The sequence below is a fragment of the Ammospiza caudacuta genome, chromosome 4 (genome assembly GCF_027887145.1).
Source record: "Ammospiza caudacuta isolate bAmmCau1 chromosome 4, bAmmCau1.pri, whole genome shotgun sequence".
In the NCBI taxonomy this organism is placed as follows: Eukaryota; Metazoa; Chordata; class Aves; order Passeriformes; family Passerellidae; genus Ammospiza; species Ammospiza caudacuta.
The window spans coordinates 26,673,148-26,686,267 of record NC_080596.1 but is presented as its reverse complement, the minus strand read 5'-3'; the positions used below and the strand labels follow the sequence as shown (position 1 = coordinate 26,686,267).

General features: G+C 47.0%; 1 protein-coding gene across 1 annotated transcript in view; it reads left to right on the top strand.

Moving 5' to 3' along the window:
• The first annotated feature begins 1,442 nt into the window (after positions 1 to 1,442).
• Positions 1,443 to 13,120, top strand: part of MAML3 (mastermind like transcriptional coactivator 3) — a 162,139-nt gene continuing 150,461 nt past the window's right edge. The window contains exon 1 of the mRNA XM_058803438.1: positions 1,443 to 1,901. Within this exon, the coding sequence (XP_058659421.1) occupies positions 1,494 to 1,901 (408 nt within the window). The 5' untranslated portion in view covers positions 1,443 to 1,493. The remainder of the gene's footprint in view (positions 1,902 to 13,120) is intronic.

Below are 13,120 nucleotides of genomic sequence, written 5' to 3'. Positions count from 1 at the left end.
TGAGATAATTCTGTTCTATACAGATGTATTAAAAAAAATTGGAAGTGCATTTCTCACAGGGCTAGATAGAAAATAACACTCAACGACAATTGTGGGCGCAATAGCTTTGTCTGCCAAACGGTTTAAAGCCAGATTCCCGGGATGTTATTCCTGATCCATGAATCACCGGCGCTCTCTGCGGAGGCAGCCGCTCTCTATGCTCTCCCGGAGCCATGCCGCTGTCGGCCGTGTCGTGTTTCCCGTGCTGTCTGAAATAGCAAGTTCAGCCCGCGCCGGGGAGGCAGGCAGGGCTGGGCGCTGCGCTCCATCCATTATGCAACAGTTGACACGGGAGCCAAGGGCGGCACACGCCGCTGCCCGCGGCCCCGAGCGGGCCGGAGCTCCGCCCTCCGCGGTGCCGGTGCCGGTGCCGTGCGGTGGGGCCGCGGGGCCGGCAGGTGTCGGGGCCCGCTCACCGTGAGCGCCATGTCCGCTCCTGCGGGCCGGTCCGCGCCGGGTTTTGCACCGTGTCCCCGGGCCTGCCTCCCGGCCCCGAGCCGCCGCCGCCGCCGCCGCCGCGGTGAGCGCTCCTGCCCTGGTATCACTCCGCTGGCACGGACGGGAGGCGGCGCGGCAGCAGAGCGTGTGAGCATTGTCATGGTGGTGGCGGCAGCAGCAGCACCGGCACGGCACAGCCAAGCGCCAGGCTGCCTCGCTCAGCCTTTGGCAGAGCGCTACTTTTTTTTTTCTTTTCCTTTTTGTTTTTTCCTCTCCAGCTCGGTCCGGATTGTTCATGTGTTTACTTCCCCCAGCCCGAGGATTTGCTATTTAGGTTCCTGTTGAAATGCAACTGAGCAGCCAAAGTACTTTGCGAACACCCAAACTTTTTTCTAGAAGGAAAATACAATAAGCAAGCGGCGTTGCCTGTCTGTTGATGCCGGGGAGCGCGAGTGAGTGCGCCGTGTGTGCCCAGCGTGTGCCCGTGCTCGGATGTGTGTGTGCGAACGTGCGTGTGAACGGGCGTGCATGTGGAGGGGCGCGTGTTTCTCCCCATCCATGGGGAGAGAAGGCTGTTGGCAACATGTCCGGAAATCTCATGGAATCTGTTTTGAAATAATGGATTATAAAAAAGAAAGAGGAGGAAAGGAACTGGTCTGATATCTCCTGGAGTTTGCTAACCCGAACTGCTGCTGCTTAGTTTGTTGTGCTTTTTGTGTGTGTGTCTGTGTGTGTGTGTGTTTGTGCGTGTTGCTGGCGATAACCTTTTAGCACCTTCTCTATTTCCCTCCCCCCTTCCCTCTCTCTTTTTAATGTTTTGGAGCTTCTCGAGAGGGATTGGCTGGGGGAAAAGAGAAACATTTGCTTGGGATCGCTGTTTCCCTGAGACATGATGGTGCCCCTTTCCCCCCCCGTCCCCGGTTCTCTGAAAAGTATCCCATCAGGACCCCGGAGAGACTGTCCGTGTGAAGTGTAGGATAAAAAGTTCTTCCAAAATAGTGTGCGCGGGGCCGAGCATGGGGGATTTCGCAGCCCCCGCTGCCGCCGCGAACGGCAGCAGCATTTGCATCAACAATAACCTGAAGAGCGGCCTCGGCGGGGCCGGTGCCGGGGCTGGCGGCTCTCCGCACGGCCCCGCCGCCGGTAACAATGCCGTCCCCAAGCACAGCACGGTGGTGGAGCGGCTGAGGCAGCGCATCGAGGGCTGCCGGCGGCACCATGTCAGCTGCGAGAGCAGGTACCAGCAAGCGCAGGCGGAGCAGCTGGAGCTGGAGCGCAGGGACACGGTCAGCCTCTACCAGCGGACCCTGGAGCAGAGGGCCAAGAAAGCGGGCACCGGCACCGGCGGCAGCAAGCAGCAGAGCAAGCAGCAGCAGGATGCCGAGCCCGCCGCGGCGGAGCAGAGGAACCACACGCTGATCATGGTAAGGGCTGCGGGCCGGGGGCGCAGCGCTGGCCGGCCGGGATGAGCTGCAGCTCGGGCCCGTGGCTCGGCAAGGGAAGCGGGGCTCGGCTCAACTTTGGCAGGGCTCTGGCGGGACGCTCCGCAACTTCTCACGGGCTGGGCTGGAGAGAGCGGACAATTGTTTTTCCCCCCGTCCCCTTCGGAAGGGTAGAAGCGCTCTGGGGTAGGGGGAAGGAGCGGTGCCAGGCGTGCACGGGGAGCCGGGGGAGGGTTTTGTGTGTGTGTGCGCGTGTGTGTGGGGCTGGCCCCTTTAAACCCCGCAGGCTGCAGGGAAAGTTGGGCAGGATTCTCGCTGGGGCTGCCCCGGCGTGCGGCAGCGCGGCTCCCCACGCCGCTGAGCCGCTTCCCAAAGTTTTCTCGGGAATTAAGGAGCTTAGCGAGCAGCGGAGGGGCGGAAGGGGGCGGGGGCTGGGCCGGTAGAAGCGTAGCGGCGAGTAGGAAGCGGAGTTTCCCACTCCCCGGCTGCGCCGATGAATAATGAGAGCTGTGGGGGGAGCCGGGCCCTGCGCTCCGCCTGAGCCTCATTTGGAGCCGGTGGCGGCCGCCGGCGGTTCTGCTGGTGCTGCTGGTGCTGGCTGGCGGGCGGCTGTGCCCTGTGGGACACGCGAGGGTGTCCGTGTGTCCTGACGTGTGTCCGTGTGTCCTGACGTGTCCCCCGGCGGGCGGGGTGCGGGGCTCAGGGGCGGGCACGGGCAGCAGCGGGGCGCTCCCGGCTGCCGGGCACAATGGGAGGGGGGCGGCGCGATGGCAGCGTGCGCTTTACAAGCCTCGCACGTCCCTCGCTGTCGCCGCCCTGCGCTGCGCGGGAGGCGCGGCCGGGCGGAGGGGCCGCCGGGGGAGGGCTCGGTGACAAAGCGGCGGGCGGCCGTCCTGCCTCTCGCCCTCCCCGCTTTCCGTGCGATTTGTGTCTCTCCGGGGCCGCGCCGAGCCTGCCCAGCCCCGGCCGCAAGTGCCGGCTCGGTGCCGGACAGCGATCCCCACCCCGTCCCGCTGCCCCTGCCCCGCTGCCCCGCGGCGGGCATCGCTCCGGCAGCGCGAACAAAAGCTCAGCGCCAGGGCTGCCCCCGCCTCCGGGCTGGGAGCGCAGCATCTCCCGGCGAGGCCGGCGGGAGGCGGGGATGCGCGGGGATGCGCGGGGAGCGGGGCCGGGCGGAATGCGTGCGGTGCCCTTGGCAAACAGGAAGCAGAGCGACCTCACTGACATCTTGCTGCTGTCCTGATGTTAGCAGCGAGCCATAGCCGTGTTTCCCTTCCCTCAGCAGCCGGGCTTTAAAACACGCTCCTCAGCACGGAGCTTTGCCTCGGCTTACCCCTGTCCCGGGGCAGCAACAGAGTCACTCCCCCGTGAGCAGGGACCGGGTTTTCGTCATTTGAGCTGTCCTCAGATCCCCTGTCACACCTCGTGTGTGCTCCACAAGGCACAGGAGAGGGGCTGGAGGCTTAGCAGACGTTCCCAGAATGATTCTCTCCAGGGCAGCGCTGTGTCCCCGTCCAGCTCCAGCGCAGCCCGGGTGCTTTTGGGCCTCGGCTAGGGTATGATTAATATAATATAATATAATATAATATAATATAATATAATATAATATAATATAATATAATATAATTAATATAATTTTTCCTTTCCCCTTATTCCCAAGCCCCGGTGCTGAGGCATTAAAGCCAGGATTTTTTGATAAGCAGGTAGTTGGTCTTCCCCTGAAGATGTGGGACAGAAAGCCAGAGCTATAATGTGGAAGTTGTAAAAAGGAAAAAATAAAAGGGGGAAGTGCAGTTTCAGCTCTCACTGTTACTAGATCCTTTGTAACACTTTAAAAGCTAAGAGCAGCCTTATTAGGAGATAGGTTATTATGGAATTTATCATAATTCCTGGGCTATGATCTTCATGTTATTTGAATATACTCGATGTGCCCTACGCCTTTAATCCTAAAAACATAAATTCTACTGCCTTATTATAAAAAAAGACCCTTTTCCGTTTGTTTTTATTTTTTTTTTTTAATACACAAATGTTGCCAAAAAAAATCTAGACACATCATCTGCTTTGTTTCACTAGTAAAGTGTTAATTATGATTTTTGACTAATGTCTAAGGACACTGGGGAGCATCCATGGGAACATGAAAGCAGTACTTAAAACCCAAGAGATTACTCTTTTCCAAGCAAGCAGTTGGAAATTATTTTCTTTCAGACATTTATGCTTTTTGCAGTAAAACCAAATGCAAGCTCCCAAACTTCTTAGTTTCTAGCAATCATGTCAGTATGGTAAGTTTAACCGTTTATGTAGATCATAACTTTTATTTAGCAGAAAAATTCAACCTAAGTTTTAAATGTTTTAAATTTTTTTTTTTTTCACATAGGGAAAACATTAAGTACATTTAGGGGCTTTCTCCCTTTCTTTATTCTCTGGTAAACTCCAGTGTAAACTTTCACTGTGGAACAGTCTGCTGAGAATCTGTTACTAGTTTACACTTCTTTTTACACAAAAATCATTATTAGATTTTTCACTCATATTATTAAACTGCATGATTTGGAAAAGAAGCTGTTTGGATTAAATGACAACAAACCCAATGAGGACAGCAAGAAATGCTTTTTCTAATTATTTTTTTTTCAATGAAAGCAAATTAAAGGAAAATATAATCTCTGTGTGTGTGTGTGTGTATGTGTTCTCCAAACTGAGAGTTGGATTATTAAAATGCTGTACCAGCCTGGCTTTCAGAGGAAGTATTGGGAAAATTTGCAATTCATCCCAAACTCTGCTGTTCATCTGTGGATCGGTTCCAGGAAATATCAACACATTATATCAGTTCTTTGGTGCTTTGTGAGCTAATCTGCTTTCTTGTTTCCTTCTTTCAGCGCAAGAGTCCTCTTGGCTCTGCATCCCTGTTATGTGTGGGGTTCAGAGGTTGTAGGTGTGTGTATACACATACATTATATAGAGAATAAATCATATATTTAGTATCTAATAGCCAAATACATAATAATAACTGCAAGTTATATCACTTATTTTTCTTATCCCCATGACTGTTGTCCTTACCATGCATTCTTTGTGCAGTGACATGTGTAATTATCACACTGGTCTTCCAGTACACATTTATTTACATCTGAGCTCTCCTGTAAACTATGAAGAGGCTGGAGCTACTTTTTCCTATTTTAAGGCCCTTTGAGACTTTTTTTGGTTTTAATTTAGCATTGTTGTGGGTTTGATAGCCACTGTCTTACTCTCTGTTTCCCACCCTAAACCCAGTACTTGGGAAATTGTGTTTTAAACACAATTGCATATGTTCACAAACCTGAGTGCATTTCTTGTGTTCTTCCTTGTGTAGTGTTGCTATTCCACTTTACATCACTCATGCTATAGGAAAAGTCCATTGCTCTGGCATTGCAAAGATGAAAGAAGAAGATAATTTTTTAGATGTTTTGGTTTGTTTTCCACAAGAAGTCAAACACTTGTAGCCCTTACTCATGCCTGACGACTAAGTAGGATTAAGCATCTCTTCAGTTAATAAGCTATGTCTGATCTTGCTCACACAGGGGTAAAGTCAGTAGTAAATACACAACAGGGATGATACCAGAGTTAAATCCCAGGCCAGCAATGGAAGGAGTCATTGTGTAACACTTTTTATTTTCCCTTTCCTGTAAGGGTGGATCTCTGTGTCTTTCTTACTCCACAGGCCTCTCCCATTTGTTTTCTCCTTTTCATACCGACAGGGGCTCGATGTGCCTGTGTGATTGCTGTCCTCAGGACAAGGAGTTTTTGTGCTGACCTCCTTTTGCAGCTAGTCAGCACAATAGGTTTCAGTGTAGCAAACTGAAAGCAATGAAGAGACTCTTCACTTGGAGCACTGCTAGCCTCTGGTGACCTTTAATGCTCGGATGGAAAGTGTGTCCCTTTCAAAGGCAGTGGCTCGGGTTATTACAAGCCGTAGCCTGAGCAGGGCAAGCTGTATTTTGGCACAGGGTATCCAGTGGTAGTGAAATCTCAGCTTCAAGTTGACCAAACAGAATGTGCTGAAAGTCCTGCAGTGAAATTCTGGGCATTGTGAAGTTCAGGAAGAGCAGCTTTGTCTGGAACACATCAAAAACCCGTTCTGCTAACGCAGCACCGAAAATATGAACGTGTGATGGTGTTAGGACAATTGGCTGCATTTAGATTAACCTCAATTTACAGTAACTTGACCTAAAGCTTGAGGCCGCACAAATGGCCTCAGCTGGTGCAAGCTGAGCTGAGGAAGTGTCTCTCTCTCCTCTTTCCTGCTGCTGTGCTGAGGGCTCTGCTTGTGCATCCCCGGGTTCACGGGGCAGGGCGAGGGCACACACGCTCCTTCCCTCTCCTCGGGCTCTCTTTAGCTGGACCACGTTCATCCTCTGTTTGTTTGGCTGTCCCTCCCACAGGGAGCAGGAATTACAATACCTTAATGCTCCTGCGAAACCCAGCCCTTATCCCAGGATAAACACCTGGGCCCTCTCAGTTCAAGCGTGCCCACCTGGTGGCACACACTGAACCTCGGCTGAGTTACACCTGGTGTTGTTACACCTGGTGTCAGTGCACAGCTCTGCTCCTGAGCACGGCCACTGGAGCAGGGGCACCTGTGGGCAGCACAGGAGCCAGGGCTTATTGTTATTTAAACACTTGCATGTACAAGACACTTGGTTGTGTATAATTCATGTGAGAGGCGTGCTTGAATTAGCAGAGGTGTAAGAACAGGCAGTGGCTGCTGACTGGAATGCTCCAAGTGTGCTGTTTTGTGAATTGAAGTGTGAGGTGCAGCCTTGTTGGGGGACACAGTGTGGGTAGATGAAGGTGGGAGAGAATGTAATCCTGTCCCCAATGAGTTGCAGCTGAACCCAATTACTGAAAACGAGGAGCAGGTGTGATGTTAACAGCCCACACCTGTGGCCAATAAGAGCAGTGGTATTGCTGGGAGCTGGAGTCAGTTGGCTGCTGCAAGGACCAGGAACAGTCAGTGCTGGAGGAGCTGCCTGTGAGGAACACTGAGGAGGTACAAAACTCTGGCAATATGAGATCCTTGCACTATTATGATAAGAAAACCTGTGATATATAAGGCCACACAGCCTCTGACTGGAGTTACCAACCTGTGACCAGCCTGAGGTCTTACAGGCTGTTTAGATAAGCAGCATGCTTGTACGTTCAGTGGGAATTTGGGAGCCTTAACAATTTCAAATATATATTTTCCTGGTTTGTCTAAGCTGGTGAGTCACAAAATCATGTAACTTTGATTGCTCTTTTGCTTTGCTCTTACTTGTTTTAGTTTCCCAGTGCTTGTAGCTTTAAAGTCCCACAAACTGCTCCTGTTTGCTTTCTGAATACTTGAAACTCAGTTCATAGGGCTCAAGAGAAAATGTCTTTTCAAACTATCAGTAGTTAATAAGATTGCAGCTGTTGAAATTCTGTGCTTACAGCAAGAGCTGCCTTCTTTCCAGACTTTCCTCTTTCAGACTGATTTTGTTTGCCTCCACACACCATTAAAATTGGTGAGGAGGTAAGAATAATTAATTGTTTTGTTGACCTGAGAGAAGTGTGTGTGCACCCATAGGAACTTTGCATTTTCTGGAAGTTTGTGGAAGTGCTAGAGCTAATGCTGCAGTGCTGTTGGCAGCACAGATGATCTATTGCTGTTTGCTTGCTGTCAGCTCTTCACAACCACAGCTCACAGAGAGCAGGAAAGAGGTTTGAATTTATGACTTTCAGAATAACCATGGGAATAAACAGAAAGAACAACAGGTCAGGTATTTCTTTTTCCTTTTTTTTTATTACTTTCTGCAATTGTTCAGTGCTGCAGTGAAGGTGGGGTTTCCCTGCATCATCTTTGTGATGCTTGTGACAATCTGGGGCCAGTTCAGAAGGTCCTTGGATGTTGTGTGTCTCGGGAAAGGGCAGAGAATTGGTTTTTAACCTTGCTCTGACCCTGGGCAGCATCACAGCCAAGAAGCCAGCATGCCTATGTGTGTGTGTTTGTACCTGTACTCACACACCGGTGTTTAACTGTACTCCAAGGCAAAGTGAAGTGATTTGTGATCAGTTTCGATGGTGAAATGGGATGTAATAGTCCAACAAGTTTAACAATCACTGATACATACCCATTTTCTGTATTTGCATCCTCTTCCTCTTTCCTTTAGCTCATGTCTGATCTCCTGTGATGTTTTGGCACTTCTGTGTTGTGTTTCATCTGAAGGAGGAAGGGAGGTGGCGATGGCAAATGAGATTGTAGAGTAGTTCTGGAAAGTATAGGAGCTCTTTAATCATCCTTACATTGAGGGGGATAGATCAGCACTTTGCCAAAAAAGAAATCGTTGTGTTCCCTGCCCAAGGATTTACCAGGGCCATGCTCATGGTCAGCTGCAAATACCAGCTGAATGAGTTAGTCTGGTTTTCCTGCTTTTCCAGGTCCTATGTCCATCAGAACATCTCAGTGTGCTGTGCTGGCTGATTTTCTGCACTGCTGTTAGCTGGGTGGTGACCTACCTCTGTTTTGCTCAGATTTCAGGAGTTCTAAACACTTTCCAGTGGCATGGCTGATGAATATGTATTCACAAAATGCAGCACCAAACAACCAGGATTTTGGGAAGATTTACACTTTAATAAGCCACAGTTATGGTCTTGTCCTCTTGTTGTCCAAGCAATCCTATCTGTGCCTTAGTGTGTGAAGTTGGTGCTTCGGATATTTGGGGTGATTTGCACATCCTTCTACAGGTGAAATCACTGAACAGCTTGAAATCAGTGCTGGTTTTTGTCAGACCCATGTGGCCATTACTGTCTGAGGCAAAAGAGTTGGGTGTTTCCACAAGAATCCAGAGCTCCTCACAGTGGTTTGCAATATGGTTTGTGTGAGCCAAAAGTCTGCCTTCTGCAGGCTTAGGTTGTCCGGGGAGTTGCCAGAACAAAGTTTTATATGCCATATTTCGTGTTTCAGTCATAACACTGGGATGTCAGCGTTCCTCAATTAGTAATCATTCATAATATTGGCGTTTCAGTAGGGGTCTGTGCGTCACAGAGCTGCCTCCTTTGGTCTGCAGGGTGGCACAAGGACATTATGGAGCTGATTGTGTGTTTTCAGCACAGAGACCCTTTCCCTTCCCCTGTGGAACTGCATGGAAGGTCTCACATCATATTGGTAATATTAAGCAATAATATTCTTATTTTCCTCTCTCATTATTGCCTGCTGTGGTTTTGTGTTGCTTCTGTTGTTCTGTAAATATCAATATGAGTCAATCTGTTCCCCTTTGTGATGTTGTAAAGGGATTGTTTGTATAATGAAATATAAAAGGTGTCCTACGACTTCAGTTTAGCTCATCTGTGAGGCACAGAACATGGAAGAAAAGAGACAAATTGAGATGTCTGTGGTGGCAGAAGTGAAATGTTACTGGCAATATTTAGAACAAATTTGGGGGTATATCTTGGGAAGTTACTGCTGGCAGTAACTGTGTACTGCATATTAGAATTATGCAGTATCTTTATCCAATACATGCATAAAGAAAAATCCTAATTCCTGTAAGAAACTGAGTTTTGGCAAACTGTGGGGAAAAAAAGATATTGCAGAAATCCCCAACTTACATTTGAGCCATTTATATGGATGACTTTATTAATAACCTTTTTTCTGTCACACATCAGCACTTCCTGAACCTGTTTTCCAATTCTCCCTATATGTAACTTTTATTTCTAAACCTGTAGAATTTAGAAAACCAGAGCTGTCATTTCTCACAGTTTAGAAAAACAATTTGTGTACGTGAAATTTCTGCAAGATCTCTGCCAGGAAAAAGCCTCCCTCCCTGAAAGCTGAGAACCCACAAACTGTGAGCTATTGAGAGCTGATACAGACCTTAAGAGCCACATGTCAAGTGCAAGATATCTTTGCAAGTTTAGGAGATATTAGAATCAAATTATTGTTGAAGTGTGTTGGCTGGGCCCATGACTGAAAGGAAGAAGATAAATAAGAGGAAAAAAAATCCTGGTTTTTTTTGTCTTTTTTTCCCTTTTTCCCCCTCATTTCCTTGTTTCTTTCTTCTTGTTTCAATTTTTGTTTCTTCCTCCTTTCTTCCTTCCCCCTTTCTTTCCCCACCGTTTCTCCACCCCCCTTTCTTCCCCCACTTTTTCCTTTTCCCCTTTGTTTTTCTTTCTGTGACAGGGCCTTGTGTCAGACCTTCAAGGGGAAGAGACACAAATCTTCTGAATTTTTACTGTTTGTGAGTGTTATTTTGTACAACTGATGTAATTAATACAGAGAGAACCCTGCAGTGAGTAATGGGTTTATTTATGGTAAATGTGTGTTTTGACAACTGGGACCACCCTCTTAATTTCTGTTTGTAAGGTGGAAGTTTTGAAGAATTGGGGGGTTCTGCCACTTGAAGAAAATGATGTGATTGGAAAAAGGGCTAATTTCCTCCAAAATCATTTTTCTGCAGAGGCCTTTCATCCTGGCACAGTTAAGTTGCTTTAATTCCTCCAAGGGAGATGTGTGTGAGGGAAAACTCACAAAAAACTGTTTCTGCAATAGGGTTTTACTGGCTGCTTCAGCTGATTTATCTCAATAATGGCTCAGTCACACAAAGGAGATGAAGTTTCACAACTAGGTCATCTTTAAAATTTGTTTAGTGTTGACTTTATTCTTTCTGGCTGGAGCTTCTGTCAGGTGTGGATCAGTGCTTTTAAGAAAACTGAATTGTAATCTGTCATCTCATTGAGCTGGGTGTGTGGGAATGGAGAAGTGGTAAGATTTTTCCCAGTGCTGGTATGTGAAATTATTTTCATTCAGTGTGATGTTAGAAATATATTCTGGCCTATACAGTAACATCAAAAGATTATTGTTTCCATATTTAATATTAAAAGCACTTACTACTTTACTGCATTCATATGGGCAAGTACATCAGGTACTTTAAAGAATTTAGCAAAACAATTATAAACACTGAAATAAGGTCTACTCGTAAAATACAAGTTAAGGGAAGCATATAAGTTATTTAGATCTCTCCCAAAGTGTAAGGTGGTGTAAGTTGGACAGTATGCAGAGCCCATTCCCAAAACTAAAAAAATAAAAAAATCCTTGGCATTACTGCTGTGTGCAGGGGGAAGCCCTTGGTAAGAAGCTTTGGGCTCAGACGCTGTCCTGGACATAAAAATAGCCATCTGTCCAGGCTGTGCAGGGCTGCAGGGAGGCTCAGGAAGCAGGAGATGTTGAGCACCACTCCTGTTCACTGTGTGATGTGATGTGCTGGTCAGCAATGGCCAGAGCTCTGCTGTCCTTCTGGGGCCAAAACCCAGCTGCTAGGTGAATGGCAAAAATACTTTTAAAAAGATGCTGTAAAAAATGTGTCCCCCTTTCACATTCCACCTCTCATATTCTGATTTTTAAATTAAATTTTTTTTCAATTTAAGTTTTTTAATTCTTTTTTTTATATATTTTTCTGCAATGGTTTCTTCCAATGCGCATTGTTCAGTCTCTCTCGCTCGCTTTGCGCAGCGGGGAAAAGATTTGACAAGAGCTCTAAAACAAACAAACATGGTATTTCTGCCTTAGTTTTTCCTATTTTTGGCATGGACTGATGTGTGAGGAGCGCTCATGGATTCGCTGTGGCTTTGAGCAGTTTTGTGTGGGTTTATATTCCTGAGTGCCCTGCTTGTTCAGCTTCTGCCCCAGGAAGGTGACAGAGGCAGCGAGGGGAGAATTCACTGAGACAGAAGAGAGAACCCCAAGGTGGGTTATCCTGGCAAAAAGATCTTGGTGTCTTCCTCAGGAGCTGCTGCCATGCTCAGTGTAAAACAGGTTAGTTTGGTGAAAGGAAACATTTTCTGCCTTTTTTTATCTGCAAACTGGAGTGATGCTGCTGTTTGCAACCTGCAGGAGGATACAGGTGGCCTGAAACCGAGCTGTATCTGATGATCACTACAGAGCAGTCTGAAGGGTTTCTCTCAAATTTCCCATAGCATGGGGAAAACACTGATAGCAGTCTCCTACACGTGCACTTCATCTGGGTTTTCATGTAGCTCTCCTACCTCAGTGGCATTAGAATAGTAAGACAAGGAATTTTGAAATGAGACACAGATATTTAGAATGTCCTATCCTGATGCTCCTTTTCCTCAGGGCCATAAAGAACCCTTTCTCTCCCAGGTTTTGAGGTGGTTGTAGAGTCACAGAATGGGTTGGAAGGGATCTTAAAGGTCATTTACTTCCAGCCCCCTTGCCACTGACAGGGAAACTTTCCACCAGGCCAAGCTGCTCAAAGCCCCATCCAACCTTATGCTGTTGTCCTCTGGTTATTTACAGTCTGTTCCAAAAAAGATAATTCAAAATTAACCAGGTTAAACTGATGGATGAGGGTGACTTTTTTACTTTTTTTTCATATGTCAGCTGCAGTTATTCTTTCATGAGTTGTTTGTCATATGTGTTTATTTCCTTGTCTCTGCCGAGGCCCTTGTTTGGAGTGTGATTTTATATTTTGTTAATAGACACGCACACACTCTCTCCCCACCTGAAACACTGATTTTTTTTTTATTTTCTAGTCCTTAATCCAGATTTATGAGCCCTATTAGTAAAGTTAAAATTAACTTTCAAAACCTAAATCAGATGTGCAAATAGGATAGCTTATGCCTAAACTTGCTGTCACCTGTTAAAATAATCCAACCATTTAAAAAAAAGCAACTGAGCATCACGTTTATACTGAAGTTTTGAAGGAAATTGAACCAGCAAAGGTTGGCATTTAGGAAGTATTCTGGAACAAGGGGGTCTTAAAATTCTGATCAAGGCAATAGAAGCCTTTGTGCTGATGCTGACATGGGGTTTCATCAGCTTACTGGTTTCAGTTCAGGGCTGGAAGCTGAGTGTGAAGACAGCTGGCGGAGATTTCTGCTTCCCATAAGGTGAAAGACAAAGTATCTACTAATCTTTAAATATTTGTAAATATAGCAAAACCCCAATTTAATAAACTTTTATTCTTGCATAACAGGTGCACTGAAGGTATTTTTAAAAATTAATTAGCAGTCAGTATTTTCTTGTGTTAGTGCAGAGTGGTTTGTGTGTTCATGCAAGTGGAGTTGTCAAGTAACATATTTTAATAGTTACCAACCAGTAAGAATTGACCCTTCCTTAAAAAAATTAGTGCAAATCCAACCATGCTCCCAAACAGATTTATTCATATCAGGATTTCCTGCTTGATGATTTAAATCCTGTTTAA